This window comes from Cervus elaphus, chromosome 27, assembly GCF_910594005.1.
Source record: "Cervus elaphus chromosome 27, mCerEla1.1, whole genome shotgun sequence".
NCBI lineage: Eukaryota > Metazoa > Chordata > Mammalia > Artiodactyla > Cervidae > Cervus > Cervus elaphus.
The window spans coordinates 51,739,029-51,755,253 of NC_057841.1; the positions used below are offsets into that span (position 1 = coordinate 51,739,029).

Sequence of the window (16,225 nt, forward strand, 5' to 3'; positions counted from 1 at the left end):
ATCCCACATGCCACTTGGCATGGCCAAAAACAAAAAAAAAGTGTGGTTTTTAACTTCCAAATGTTTGTGAATTTTCCAGTTGTCCTTCTGTTATTGATTTCTAACTTCCTTTCACTGTGGTCAGAGAGGATACTCTACATAATATTATCTTTTGAATCTATTGAGACAGTTTATGGCTTAACATATGCTTCTTGTTATATGAGAATGACCCATGTGCACTTGAGAAGAAAGTGTACCCTCTTGTTTTTGAGTAAAGTTTTCTACATGTGTCTGTTAGAACCAGTTGACTCACTGTGTTGGTCAAGTCCTCTATTTCCCTACTTACCTTCTCTCTCGTGGTTCTAGCCATCAGTGAGAGGGCTGTATTGAAGTCTCCAACTATTATCATAAACTTTCTCTTTTCTCCTTTCAACTTTGCCCATTTTTGCTTCCTATATTTTAATAATCTGTTATTAAGTGTGATTATAGTTTTTTTTGGTAATGTTAAAAGAGAAAAAGCAATCTAATAGCCACTGATCTTCAAGACACACGTATTCTTTTTAAGTTAGTTCAATTCAGTTGCTCAGTCGTGTCCAACTCTTTGCAACCCCATGGACTGCAACACGCCAGTCTTCCCTGTCCTTGACCATCTCCTGGAGCTTGTTCAAACTCATGTCCATTGAGTTGGTGATGCCGTCCAACTGTCTCATCCCCTGTCGTCCCCTTCTCCTCCCACCTTCAATCTTTTCCAGCATCAGGGTCTTTTCTAATGAGTCAGTTCTTCGCATCAGGTGGCCAAAGTATTGGAGCTTCAGCTTCAGCATCAGTCCTTCCAATGAATATTCAGGATTGATTTTCTTTAGGATTGACTCGTTTGATCTCCTTGCTGTCCAAGGGAACCTCAAGAGTCTTCTCCAACACCACAGTTAGAAGGCATCAATTCTTCAGCACTCAGCCTTCTTTATAGTCCAACTCTCACATCCATACATGACTACTGGAAAAAACCATAGCTTTGACTAGATGAAACTTTGTCGGCAAAATAATGTCTCTGCTTTTTAATATGCTGTCTAGGCTTGTCATAGCTTTTCTTCCAAGGAGCAAACATTTTTTAATTTCATGGCTGCAGTCACCATCATCATAGCTGCAGTGATTTTGGAACCCAAGAAAATAGTCTGTCACTGTTTCCATTGATTCCCCATCTATCTGCCATGAAGTGATGGGACTGGATGTCAAGATATGTTTTTAAGATATACTTTTTAATCAAAAGAAGAAAACTAAACAGTGACTTAAAGAAAGAGAAAGAAAGAAAGAAATACATACCTATGTGTGTATTTGCTTACACCTTCAAAAAATAACTCTAGAAGAAACTGGTAAACCTGACTGTCTCTTAGGAGGGGAACTGGGTTCCTGGGAACCGGGACAGGAAGAAGAAATCTTTCGTGTGTGCACTCTTATAACTTGTGAATTTTTTACCTCATGAACATATCACCAATTCCAAAAAAAAAAAGTATGATTAAATATTTTTAAATTCTGTAAACTGAAAACTGTTAAAAAATGGGTAGGTTATGGCTTAAATTAAAAGGATCCTAGAAGGTATTAGATAACTATAAATTCAGTTAGTAGTACAGGCTACTAAAAGAGCTTGCCTGTACTCTGGAAAACTCAGATTAGATATGATGGAGAAAAGGGGAAAGAGCTGGGGCTAATTATTCAGTTGTTAGTTTGTTTAGATTCTTCTCCAAAGTATTTAAACTGACTTGCAAACACATGAAATACAAAATTCAGAACATTAAAAGCAGGAGGAGGGACTTCACTGCTGGTCCAGTGGTTAAGAATCTGCCGTGTAATGCAGGGGCTGCAGGTTCAATCCCTAGTCCAGGAACTAAGATCCCACATGCCAATTACACAGAAGCCCACGTGCTGCAACACAAGATCCCACATAAAAAAGCTGCAACCAAGACATAACGAAGCAAAATAAATAATTGTTTAAAAAAAAAATACAGGAGGGAAAGAAGGGCTGGGTCATAAAGTGGAGCCAAATGGGTAGACCAGGGGTCTCTCAAAACCTCCTGAATTGACTTTTTTATAACTACCAGTTTACAAAGTCCGGAAGTGCAGCTTTCCTGTGTTGCAAGTTGGAATAGATTCCACGTGTGAACAAATCTTCACCTGGAGGGTGCTGTCTCTCAGAAATTAACGGGCCAAAAAAGACCTCTGCCTGTTAGAAGGCCACTCCACGAGCAGTGTCAAAACTATCTCTAGATTATTGTTTCAAGCCTGTCGGTGAACAGTGCTCCCATTTCCAACTTTTCTGAAAAAAGAAGAGCAGACTTCGGAGTCAGACTTGACTTTGAATTCTGGTTCCATAATTATGAGCTGAACGATTTGAGAAAGTCACTACCCTAGTCAGTTATTCGTTATCTCCTGTAACTGAATACCATAGACTGGGTGGCTCAAACCACAGATGCTTATTTCTCCCAATTCTGGAGGTTGGGGAGCCCAGCCCCTGGCGATCAGGGCACTGGCTCATCTGGTATCTGGTGAGAACACTCGTCCTGGTCTGCTGATGGCTCTTGCCATCGTAGCCCCACATGGTGGAGAAAGAGGGGCTAGTTTCTTTCTTTCCTAATACAGACTCTAGTCCTCTCATGGGGTCTCCACCCTCATGACCCCACCCAAACCTAATTACCTCCAAAAGACCCCACCTCCTAATATTGTTCCATTGGGGTTAGGGCTTCAATATATAAATTGGGGTTGGGGTGTGGCGGGGGAGACAAACATGTAGCCCATAATAGTCACTTAACCTTTTTGAGACTAGTTTTCTACTAGAGACAGTAACACATTCATATGTCATAGTTGCTGTGAGAATTAAATTAAATAATGCATGTAGCATGCCTTTTTCTATAAATTTTAATTCACCTGCATAATCCAGGTGGTAATCATCTCACAGGTACTGACAGCTGCCAGTTTCCGGGTGCCCCTCCTAAGGGACATGTACTGTACATTAACCAGAACCAGATTATCCTGCGAAGGGCCATCAGGAGGGAGAGAGCTCTCATGTCCAATGTGAAATGGCTGACAGCACTGAGGATGCACAATTAGATTAAGAAAAGACTTAAAAAAAGAAAAGACTTGAGAGGAATTTCCTTGGTGGTCCAGTGATTAAGAACCCGCCTTGCAACTCGGGGTGTGTGGGTTCAATCCCTAGTCAGGCAACTAAGATCTCACATGGAATGGAGCATCTAAGCCCACATGCCACAACACCTGAGCCTGAACTCCACAACTAGAGCATCTGAGCACCCTAATGAAAATTCCTGATGACTCAGTGAAGATACCGAATGCCACAACCAAGACTGGATGCAGCCAAATAAATTTTTTTTTAAAAAAGAGAGGGAAGACTTGAGAAAAATATGATCACTGTTCTCAGAGGTCATGACCCATTTATTTTTGGTGTTCCAGGGAACCAAATTAGGACCACAGGTCTGAAGTTACAGCTTGCAGATTTCAGTTCCATGTAAGAACTTTTTGACAATAAGATCAATACTAACAACCAAACATTCACAAGTTGTTATGACCTATGTACTGTATTTTATTTAAATCTCCAGACAATCCTATGAGAAAGAGTTGATGTAGAAAGCTAATTTAATGGCCTGAAAAACACTTCACAATATGTTGTGAAGTAAAATTAAGCTTCCTAATAGTGAAATGGTCTACCTGGAAGGAAAATGAGATTCTGATCACTTCATGTATTCAAGCAGAGGCTGGATTCATCCAGAGGCTGGATGAACAGATAATCAAATAAAATTGCCACTGGGAAGGGACACTGGCAACTAACCAAGTCTGTCTATTGGAGATGAGGAACGGAGACTTAGGGACCTGCAAGGACACAGACACTCACTGCACAGCCAGTAAGCTGAGCAGAAGACTGGAATGAGAAGTCCCTTAGGCCTCCTGCATGCAATGGTGATGAATTCCCTGTGATGCCAGCCTTTAGCAGTCAGATAAGACCCAGCTGCCAGAATGCTCAGAGGATGTGACTCCTCAGGTCCGGGATGCTGACTGGGTGGCTGAGTGAGAGGTTGCTCTGTTCTCAAGTCCCTCCTGCCTGCAGGAGGGCCCAGCTGCACAGCTAAGTCCACAGAGTCCCTGTTCCTCTTTTCTTATTTGGAGCCTTGAGGCCACGCCTCGCAAAAAAGTTACCTGGACAGCCAGACCACTGCAATTCCTAATAGTGCATAGTGGAGCTATCCTCTGCTTCATGCTGGAAGAACTTAGGAGCGGAGTCACTGTGTATTTGTGTCTGCTTCCTGCTGGGGCCAAATTAGGATGTTGTTGTTGTTCAGTCCCTCAATCGTGTCTGACTTTTGCAACCCCAGGGACGGCAGCAGGCCAGGCCTCCCTGTCCTTCACCATCTCTCGGAGCTTGCTCAAACTCATGTCCGTTGAGTTGGTGATGACATCCAACCATCATGTCCTCTGTGGTCCTCTTCTCCTGCCTTCAATCTTTCCCAGCATCAGGGTCTTTTCTAATGAGATGCCTCTTCACATCAGGTGGCTAAAGCATATAGGAGCTTCAGCATCAGTCCTTCCAATGAATATTCAGGATTGATTTCCTTTAAGATTGACTGATTGGATCTCCTCACAGTCCAAGAGACTCTCAAAAGTCTTCTCCAACACCACAGTTCAAAAGTATCAATTCTTTAGTGGCCTTCTTTATAGTTCAATCTCACATCCATACATGACTACTGGAAAAACCATAGCTTTTACTATATGGACATTTGTAGGCAAAGTAATGTCTCTGCTTTTTAATACACTGTCTAGGTTTTTCATGGTTTCTCTTCCAAGGAGCAGGCATCTTTTAATTCCATGGCTGTAGTCACCATCTATAGTGATTTTGGAGCCCAAGAAAATAAAAGTCTGTCACTGTTTCCATTTCTCCCATCTATTTGCCATGAAGTGATGGGACCAGATACCATGATCTTAGATTTTTGAATGTTGAGTTTTAAGCCAGATTTTTCACTCTCCTCTTTCACATTCATCAAGAGGCTCTTTAGTTCCTCTTCGCTTTCTGCGACTAGGGTGGTATCATCTGCATATCTGAGGTTATTGATATTTCTCCTGGCAATCCTGATTTCAGCTTGTGCTTCATCCAGCCCGGCATTTCACGTGATGTACTCTGCATAAAAGTTAAATAAGCAGGGTGACAGTATTCAGCCTTGACGTGCTCCTTTCCCAATTTTGAACCAGTCTGTTTTTCCACGTCTAGTTGCATAACTGTTGCTTCTTGACCTGCATACAGTTTCCTCAGGAGACAGGTAAGGTGGTTTGGTATTCTCATCTCTTGAAAAATTTTCCAGTTTATTGTGATCCATCCAATGGGTACTGGCAATTTAATCTCTGGTTCCTCTGCCTTTTCTAAATCCAGCTTGTACAATTGGATGTTCTCGGTTCATGTACTGCTGAAGCCTAGCTTGAAGGATTCTGAGCATTACCTTGCTAGCACATGAAATGAGCACAATTGTGCAGTAGTTTGGATTCTTTGGTATTGCCCTTCTTTGGGATTAGAATGAAAACTGACCTTTTCCAGTCCTGTGGGCACTGCTGAGTTCTCCAAATTTGCAGGCATATTGAATGCAGCACTCTAACAGCATCATCTTTTAGGATTTGAAGTAGTTCAGCTGGAATTCCATCACCTCCAGCAGCTTCTCAGACAGTTGCCCTGGGTTCCTGGCCCCTGATGTACATATATCTTCTCCCAAATACCAATCAAATACTAACCTAAATGCTGCTGCAAAAGAATTTTGCAGATGTAATTAATATCCAAAATTAGTTGACCTTAAATTAGGGAAATTACTTGGACCTGACATAATCACATGAGCCCTTTAAAAGCATTTTCTCTGGTGGTCCCAGTTTAGAAGTCAAAGATGTGCTCTGCCCTCCTTGGAAGAAAGTGAACATACATACTGTGAGCTGACTATAGGGGCCACACGCCCAGGAACTACAAATAGCCTCTAGGAGCTAAGAGTAGTTCCAGGCTGACTAGAGAAAAGTGGGAACCTCAGTGCTACAGACATAGGAAAATGAATTCTGCTGGGAACCAGTGAACTTGGAATCCCAGATGAGAACCGCAACATCCTGGTTTCAGCCTGGTGACACCCTAAGTGGACAATCCAGCCATGTCATACCCATATGGCTGACCTGCAGAAAATGTGAGATAATGAACTCATGTTATTTTAAGCCACTAAGTTTGTGATACTCTGTTATGCAACAACAGAAAATGAATACACCAAGGAAGTCTGAAACTTTACCCGCTGAATTACAAGTCAGGAGCAGGACCTCTAGGACTGCGGATGTGCTATGTATAGATCTTGGGGCATCACTTACAATTGTTTTCTGTGTGAACGGAACCCTCTGAAAATGGGCAGTGCACATAGCACAAGTGTACATAGCAGTCCTGCAGAAGACTTGCCCTGTTCCAACATCTGGGTTATTTTTTTTTAGGCCATTTAACCATTTTAGATGGAGAAAGCAATGGCAACCCACTCCAGTACCTTGCCTGGAAAATCCCATGGACGGAGGAGCCTAATGGGCTGCAGTCCATGGGGTCTCAAAGAGTCGGACATGACTGAGCGACTTCACTTTCACTTTTCACTTTCATGCATTGGAGAAGGAAATGGCAACCCACTCCAGTGTTCTTGCCTGGAGAATCCCAGGGATGGCGGAGTCTGGTGGGCTGTCGCCCAGAGTCAGACACAAGTGAAGTGACTTAGCAGCAGCAGCAGCAACCATTTTAGCAGAAATGAGAGGATGGGGTTAGGTGTATCTGAAGGTCCATACCAGCTCAACATTTGGAGTGTTTAAGTATATTTTGCAGCTACTCCAACATACACTGCCCTTCTCAGTCACACCTTCTCAATCTAACCTCTCCCTTCACTTAAATACATCTACCGGTAGTCTGTCTTTCTTAAGAACTGTTTGCCTTATTAACAAATATGACTTTGAGGACAGAACTAGCTGGTTATGTTGGGAGGAAACCACAAGAGAACTTCCCTTCCCCTTTTTTTCTTTTGATTATAAGTGAACCTGGGACATTTAGCTTTAGGTAGCTCAAGAGGCTTAGGCTCAGTGGGTAGTTCTTTTCAATCCCATCAATCTGTTGAACAGATCAACACATCAGAAGGGGTCATTTTGAGTAGTGCTGACTCACTTGTTTCCTTGGAATGAAGCTCAATAATGAAAAAGACATGACAAAACCCAAGTCTTTCAGGAGAGCCTTAAAGGACTGAGAAAATGTCCAAGAGACAGGAAATGCAGTTAACTAGCACAAAATCAGTTCTTGCAAACTCAGTTAAGATAAAGTCATGCTAAAGGTGGGTAAAATCAAACCTTGAAAACAAGTCAACGTTGATTATTCTACACTCTTCTCCACTTCTGCCCCATTATTCCCACTAAGGTCTGACAAGGTATCAGCCACTGTGACTGCTCTGCAGGGGGTCAATATGTCAAGACAATTTAAGGGTATGGCTTTGGAATCCTAGACTCTACACCTAACATACATATAATATAGACTGACATGTTAGGGCTGATATGGCGTGGAGCAAGATAATAGTTGTGTGGTATAGAACAGTGACTACCAAATCCAGTCCAAGGATAGACCATAAAAAGAAAAACATGGCCAAAATTGTGAATTTCTCATGAAAACACAAAGATATCCTTTATAAATGTATTCATGTTAATAGGCTATTGTTACTCTTTATTCCCATGTTCCTTTTCACTCTTTTGCTGTCAAAATGTCTTTTATGAAATAATGGTGATAATAAATTCACATCATTTTAATACATTCCCACTTGGCAAAATAAAAAGTTGGCACCTATGTTGCAGGAAGGAGGACCCCCTCCAGGGCCGAAACCAGGCTCTTGTCTAACACACGGAAATGAATTGTCCGAGGAGACACATGTGCTGAAAAAGCAAGAGATTTTATTGGGAAAGGGTGCCCCAGCAGAGAACAGTAGGGTCAGGGAACCAACAGCTGTCACATGGCTTGCAGTCTCGGTTTTAAGGTGATGGGATTAGTTTCCCATTGGTTGTCTTTAGCCAATCATTCTAACTCAAGAGTCCTTTCTGGTGGTGCATCCTTGTTCAGCCCAGATGAATGCCAGAGAGGATTCTGGGAGGTGGTCGGACATGTGGTATCTCATCTTGACCTTTCCCGAACTCCTCAGGTTGGTGGAGGCTTATTAGTTCCGTGTTCCTTACCAGGACCTGTCTAAAACAACTCATGCAAATGGTTACTATGGTGCCTGGCCAGGGCGGGCGGTTTCAGACAGTGTGCTTCCCCTAACAACTATGGATCATCCTCTTCAACTTTTTAAGAAATTCCTGGCAGCACTGGCTCTTTATTTCAGCACTCAGGCTCCAGCACTTGGGCTTAGTTGCTCTGTGGCAAGTGGAATCTTAGTTCTTGGACCAGGGATCAAACCTGTGTCCCCTGCACTGCAAGGCAGATTCTAAACCACTGGACCACCAGGGAAATCCACTCCTCAACTTTTTAAAAAATATATTTTTTAGTAGTATGTAAAAATACAAGATTGGGAACCACTAGTCTCTCTCTCTGATGTGAGACTGCTAGAAGTAGAAATGGCCTTAGAAAATCAGCAGTTCTAAGGAAGGTAGAGGTTTAAATGAACTGGAATGATCTAGGGGATCACTTTTCAAAATTATCTATGTTAACTTTATGAAATTCAGTACTGAATTAGAAAAATTGGTATGCTTCAGGAACACTGAAGGAGTAAACCAACAGAGGAAGATGCGGGATCCAGGGAACAAGACATGCAACACAGGAGTGGTGAAGAGAAGTCCTAAGGACTGCCCCTGCACCCTGCACCCAGGCAGCAACTAGTCAATGCAGGAAGTGTAGGGGGAGAAAAGGGAGCAACTGCAGGAAAGCAATGCTCTGTGAAGGGCAACTCCATCGCACTACACCCACAACCCAAGCAGGGAGCTGTAGTCACCTGCTCATCCCATCAGTGTCCCAGCAAGGAGACGACGGTAGCTGAGATAAAGCAGTGACCCAGAGCCACTACTAACAGATGCCATCACCCCTAGGCCCAAAGAGGCAAGGAGAGGGAGAGGTTAGTGGAAACTGGGAGTCGTGTGGAGTTGGTCACCACGAGGTTCAGTGACTTCTGGCTGAGGAACACATCTGGCCTGAAGACACCCTGAAGGGAAGGAGCCAAGGAAAAAAATACCCTGACCTCACTTTCCTTTACTCTCTCCCATCTCCTGCTGCAGATACCACTGGCCAAACCAACAGATCCCAGAGGTCACAGGAAGCCCACTGAGGTAGTCCATACAGCTTTCTTAAGCGGGAGGGTAGGGTGAGGGAAGCAAAGATTTGGAGGGACAAATGGAAGACATCTAGAGCACACATGATGATATATATACTGATCAATAGGTAAAATTTTGCAAATTTTGACTCAAAATTTACAAAAATAGTATTTGGAGGATGTATGGGAGAAGAGGGAATATAGTGTAAAATAGCTATATCTCAGTCATGGCAGAAGTCATTAACGTTTACAGCTGATAGCTCCAAAAATTGTATACATGTATCACTTAGAAATATGAAGATAAATCATGAGATAAAAGCAACAGCTAAATGAGTAAATCCTTTGGGGACTATGAGAAGAAGGATATTATAAACCTTGCAATATTATTTGGTTTTTAAAAAATGGTATGTTTAATAAAAACTACACTTAACAAAGTTGCTAGACGGCTATAGGAAAAGCTAATAGTGGTTACCATCTTTGGAGCCAGAATAAAGGAATGAGAGTAGATAAAGAACATTTTTCATTTAACCTGTCCTAGCATTGTTCTACTATGAACATCTACTACTTTCACAATATAGTTTTTAATACCTTAAAAAGCAATCTAAATTAATCAACTGGATTTAGCAGCTAACAGGAATTTATCTAATCCCTCAGGTGCCCTGGGGTAGAAAAGCTGAAACAGACTCATTTCTATCAAAGGAAGTTCAAGGTGGATCAATGACTTAACCAGACAGAGTTTAACAGAGCCTCAGTTAAGATCCAGGACTTCACTGGGGACCCAAGGTGGGGCATTCCTTCTAACTTCTCCTTGCTTCAGAGAGAACAAACATTATATAAAGATATGTCTTGCCATCTTTGAATATTTGTATATCCCAATAGTAGAGGGAAGAAGCCCAGGGATCAAAGACCATGCGGACAGGCCCAGACCAGCAAGTAACTTACCAGTCACATCACTGTTGCTAAAAACCACTAACTTTAGGGTGTATTACTATGGAACAAAATAACTGACACAATCTAGATTTTTTTTTAAAAGAATAAAGTATCACTGCCCCATAACTATTCTGATGCCATCACACTATTCCAATCCTGCTTTCTGATGCAGTTAAAAAATCTTGCTTTTAAATATTTAAAAGAAAAAAGAACAACAAGCTAAACTGAATATTTAATACATTTGTAGGAACAGAAGGAACAAAACAAGGATTAGAATTTTATATTACACATTAGACATTTATGTAAAAGATGTTCCATTTTCCAGAGAGGTTTCCCCTATTTCCCTATCTTTTCTATCTTCCTCAGAGCAATAAATAGTAATTACTATTCTCACAGATAAGCTACTCCTTTGAGTTGGACAGTAACTACATCTTTATTTCAAGTTTTTATCATCTCCAAAAACTACCTTTCATTTGACTGCACAGTCTCACTGCAATGTTTCACAGTAAAATTACGCTACTCAAATTTGAAGAGCCCGAATAAAAGCTAGAGCCCCCAGGGACTTCTAGGTACTGATTTAGTAACAGTGTCTACTGGCACAAATCTTATATATTTATTCATATTTTTAAAACTGCAATAAAGGAAATGAAAGCTACTTTAATGAAAAAGGAACTCAGGAATGAGGTCGTTAAATATAACTAGCTACATTTTAAATACAAATACCAGGTATTCCCTGATTAGTGTCAGGTAAATATCTAAACTATTAATATCTAACCCAAATTCTGGTCTTGGAAAAAGATCAGAGACAATTACAAAGAAGGTGCTTCATAGTATCAGGTCCATTTTTAAAACAATGAGATCCTTCGGGATAATCAGTTTAGTCTTTCTTTTTATCACAGATTTCTGTTGGTCCTCTTGTTGGTAATCCATTTATGTCTGCACCCTAAAATGAAAAAATATTAGATATCATTACAAAAAAAGACATTATAAGAGATATTCTCTTTAAAAACACAAACTTCAGAATGAAAAACTACTGGAAACGTGCAGGATGGCTAAATTCGTGCAGGTGATTGAATTTAATAATCACCAACACTAAAGAAAACACAGTTGTCTAAATATTCATTTAAAAAATAACTGCATTACAAGAAGAAAACCTCTATGAATCTACTCATTACATCTCTTATCAAAGTTATCAATCAGAGAAACTGGCTTATTCAGAATCATCTTTTGTCCTCTATTAGCTATTTACCATTACTCTTACCAGACAGGAAATACTGTTACTATCTTGCAAGTAGCCAATGCATAAATCAGAGGACTTACTTAAAACCTTAATTTAAACCAAGTGTTAATTATAAATAGAAAATTCCAAACCCCTATTTTAAAAAAGAGAGAAATTTAGACTTTAGTAGTTTTTTTCTTTTGAACTTTTTCTTTTGTATTGGAGTACAGCTGATTAACAATGTTGTGATAGTTTCAGGTGAACAATGAAGGGACTCAGCCATACACATACATGCATCCATTCTCCCCCAAAACCCCTCAAATCCAGGCTGCCACATAACACTGAGCAGAATTCCATGTGCTATACAGTAGGTCCTAGTTGGTAATCCATTTTAAAAATAGCAGTGTGTATATGACCATTCCAAACTCTCTATCTCTTCTCTCTGGCAACCATGTTTTGTAAGTCTGTCTCTGTTTTGTAAGTAAGTTCATTTGTATAATTTATATAAGGGATATCATATGGTATTTCTCCTTCTCTGGAAATTTAAACATATTAATGAAGCTTCTGGTTCAAAGAACTTAACTTTCCAAAAGTCACTATGGTTCAAAGAACTTGATTTTCCAAAAGTCACTATTTTACCCTGACTATACCGCTCCCACCCATTCAAGGCATTTTAATGTTCTTACCTTATAGTCTACTTTGCCTTTGTTTTTATCGTTGGTTTCTCGTATAGCTTTCTGAGGCCACATACGGCTAACAAAGGGGGAGATCAGAGGGTATATATATGGCTCCAAGAACTTTTTGTAGACCCAGAGCAGAACTGGAATGACGATGCAGGGAATGCACACCATTGTCCCAGATGTGAGTTCCTGAACTATTGACAAACAGCAGAAAAAACAAATTAGGTCATCATAGACTAATGACTGAAGGAATATACCTAGATTAAAATATATGAAAAGACTATTTCTACACTGAAGGAAAAACTTAAACCACACTACAGGTACTATTGTAAAGCAAGAGTCTATTCATTAAAATGCTGCTATCTACAAGGGAAAGGAGCAACAGGTGGTAGACTTGAAAATAAGAGTGAGGATAAGCCTGCCTCCAAAACTTTCCAATCACTGTTTCACAACCATAAATTTGGTGATAAAAGGAAAGACAGGGCTTCCCAGGTGGCTCAGTGATAAGGAATCCGCCTGTCAATGCAAGAGACAATGGGTTCAGTCCCTGGGTGGGGAAGATCCCCTGGAGGAGATGGCAACTCACTCTAGTATCCTCGCCTGGGAGATCCCATGGACAGAGGAGCCTGGAGGGCTACAGTCATAGGGTCATCCAACACTTCTTAGCACTGAGGATGAGGCAATTAAGCCCTTTACCCACATCAACTCAATTAATCTTCAAAACACCTAGTCAGGTTGGGTACTTGGTGTTTCCATTTACATATAAAGAAAAGGAGTCACCAAAACATTAAGGAATTCGGAGTAATTACTGGTGAATGAGTAAGCATTGTTAAACTAGGCAATTTAAAATGATTCACAACACAAGCGAGGGATGACAAAGATAATCCAATCTGAAATAAAAATGTACATGTACATCAGGGAATGACCACTATTTTACAAAGGATTCATAACTGGATTCTTTAAAACAGTCCTCTAGTCTCAGGAGGCACGGGTGGTGGTAAAGAGACCGCCCGCAAAGGCGGAGATGGAAGAGACGCAGGCTGGATCTCGAGTAGGCAGACCCCCTGGGGGAGGGCACAGCAACCCACTTCAGTATTTCTGCCTGGAGAATCCCATGGACAGTGGAGCCTGGCAGGCTATGGTCCACAGGGTCACAAAGTCAGACACAACTGAAGCCAAGTGAGCGCACACACGTGCTAGGCAAATTAAAATAATTTAGGAATTTGCCAAAAATATTTTGCTCCAAAATTTTAAGAACATATCCTCTGATCAAAATAAACCAAAGAAGCAAGAGTCTTTTTCAGCATTTTACAAGGAATATTTTGGGCTAATAGACTTTTAGAATCTCATCTGAAGAGCTTCAGATTGGTTTAGGTCTTACAAGTACCACAGCATAATAATCAAGCAGGAACCAGGGCAGCTGCCTGGATTTGAGACCTGCTTTCATTCTTTTCTAGACAGTGTTCCTGAGCACTTGACCAGACAGTGCCTTAATTCTTCCATGTGTGAAAAGAAGATATATATTAGTACCTATATCAAAGGGATGTAGTGTGGACTAGATAATAGGAATACAAACCTCAGAACAGTGTCCGCATATGGTAAGCACTATTTAAGTGTTGTTACTAAAAGAAAAAAAACCCAAAACAGATTCAAAAATTGTAACCTGTCCAAAGCCCACACTTTAGGTAACTAGAGCTGGCTAAAACCAGAACTCCTAATTCTAGTTTCCTAGCTAAACGCTCTTGCATTTCCCCTTCCCAAAACACACAATCATCATGTTATTCCCCTTTCTAACAAACTTTAAAAAACGAAACCCTTCAAAACAACTGGCAATGCTACCGAGCACTAGGATAATACGATGACTTGCAACCGTTCCATCATAAAGATTCACGTTTCTAACCTACTTGAAATTGCTTTAAATAAATTCTCAAGAACAATTACTACTAGTTACTTCTGTCATAATTATGGCTTAGAAAGGCCTAGAAACTGTGGCTTAGAAAGGTCTAGAGGTGGCTATGATAAGTTGATAAAAAATAATTTCATTTACTGTCTCCAAGCCAATTATCGAATATTACAACACAGTGAGATAAATGGATCGAAACTGTTGGAGGAGAGGAATTTCTTTCATTCGACTCAGTCCAATACAATGGACAGGAAATAGCTGACGCTCTATGAGAACAGGCTGCAGCTGAGGAGGGGGAACGTCAGCTCCTGGAAGGATCAGTCCTCCAGAAATCGGTCTGGAGACAAAAGAGAGCGGGACAGGCCGAGTCAAAGGTAAGGACTGAGAGACAGGAGAGAGGAAGAGCGAAAGGGGGTGACGATAATACAAAGTGATACCGACAGTTCAGGCCAGAGAGCGGATCCGGAGTAAGAGGAGGCAGGAGCGGGTGGACGCGGGCGCAGGGCAGGCAAAGGGCGAGGTGGGCGGGAGGCAGACGCGCGGGGCTGGGGGCTGGTGTACCGTGAGGGCAGGAGAACCGCGCTGCGCACCGAGGCCGCCGCCCACGCCGCCCCGATCCCCCCAGGCCACTACCCGGCCCGGCTCACCGGCGACGATCAAGTCTCAGGAACAGTATCCACGCTTCCGGAAGGAGGGTCGCGGGGACGCGCCGAGCCGAGCCAATGGTACCGCAGGAGGGGCCGACAAAGGCGCGCCTGCGTCAGCCTGACGACGCGCTGGACGTAACGGGTCGCCCGCTGGGGGCGTGGACGACTTCCGGCGCGGCTGCAGCCCTCACTCGAGTCTGTAGGCGAGGTGGAAGAACTCGCTTTCCCAGGTGCTCCGTCGCCGAGCGACACCCACGACGCTGGGCCCGGAGGATGGCGCCTTTGCGAGCGGCTCACCACCTGTATGGAAGCTTGCTTCACAGTGACGGCTAGGATGTTTTCGAATGCAGCTGTGGCTGAGCTCCTCATCCTGTTTAGTCGCTAGGTCTCCGACTTTTTGCGACCCAATGGACTGTAGCCGGCCAGTATCCTGTCCGTAGGATTTCCCGGCCAAGAATTCCGGAGTGGGTTGCCACTTCCTTCCCTATTTTAAGACCCACTACAAGTGTCTTAAATTACAGAGCACGGAAAATTAACATTCAAGTCGCTTTCGAGAGGGATTTATCTTACAAATAATGGCCGTACCACTTCACTCCCACTGGGACAGCTGCTATCAGCTAGTCTTTGATTGCTCCTGGGCTTCCCTGGTAGCTCAGCTGGTAAAGAATCTGCCCGCATTGCGGGAAACCTGGGTTTGATCCCTGGATTGGGAAGATCCCCCGGAGAAGGGAATGGGTACCCACTCGTGTTCTGGCCTGGAGAATTCCATGGACTGTAGTCTGTGGGGTCGCAGAGTCGGACACGACTGAGCAACTTTCACTGATCCTACATTGTGGTAGCTCAAACAGTAAAGAACCTGCCTTCAACGCAGGAGACCAGGCTTCGATCCCTGGGTTGGAAAGTACCTCTGGAGAAGGGAATGGCAGTCCACTCCAGTATTCTTGCCTGGAGAATTCCATGGACAAAGAAGCCTGACAAGCTACAGTCCCGTGGGGTCAGAGTCGGACACGACTGGGCAGCTAACACACATATTGCAGGTGGCACAGTAAATGCTACTGCTTTAGGAGTCCTGCAGGTCCTCCGATGTTCACTAAATTCAATGCCTGGGTCGGAAGATCCCCTGGAGGAAACCCATTCCAGTATTCTTGCTGGGATAATCCAATGGACAGAGGAGCCTGGCAGGCTAGTCCCTGGGGTTGTATAGAGGACACCAATGAAGCTAACACCTCACGCCAGAAAAAAACCCCTGAAAAAAAAACATGCTAAGTCAAAGCATTGTGATTTAGATGAAAAGTCCAGAACAGGCAAATCAACATAAGTATAAGCTCAGGGCCAGATTGGGTTAGGAGGTGACAGTCAACCACTGCTAAGGTTTCTCTTTGGGATATTGAAAAGCCTCTAAAACCCCAGTTATGGATGCATAACTGAATACAGTAAATGCTACTTCGGTAGCAGACTTAGGGTGCTTTAAGTTAAAAAAAGTAGGTGGAAAAGAGTCAGAAATTTTCCCATGTTCTCAATTCCATTTTATATGAAGTACC

General features: G+C 42.4%; 1 protein-coding gene across 6 annotated transcripts; it reads right to left on the bottom strand.

Annotated features, from left to right (window-relative positions):
- Positions 1-10,455: 10,455 nt before the first annotated feature.
- Positions 10,456-15,410, bottom strand: C27H18orf32 (chromosome 27 C18orf32 homolog). Of its 6 annotated transcripts, none has more exons than XM_043889225.1 (4): positions 14,685-14,787; positions 13,711-13,756; positions 12,141-12,328; positions 10,456-11,178 (listed from the first exon to the last, which is right to left on the bottom strand). In XM_043889225.1, the coding sequence occupies exons 3-4, from the start codon at positions 12,303-12,305 to the stop codon at positions 11,113-11,115; spliced, it is 231 nt and encodes a 76-aa protein (XP_043745160.1). In that variant the 5' UTR covers positions 12,306-12,328; positions 13,711-13,756; positions 14,685-14,787; the 3' UTR covers positions 10,456-11,112. The 6 variants fall into 6 exon arrangements, 5 of the variants coding, with proteins under 5 accessions (XP_043745160.1, XP_043745161.1, XP_043745157.1 ...); XM_043889226.1 differs by having other exon boundaries at positions 14,599-14,687; XM_043889222.1 differs by lacking the exon at positions 13,711-13,756 and having other exon boundaries at positions 14,685-14,861.
- Between the last annotated feature and the right edge of the window lie 815 nt (positions 15,411-16,225).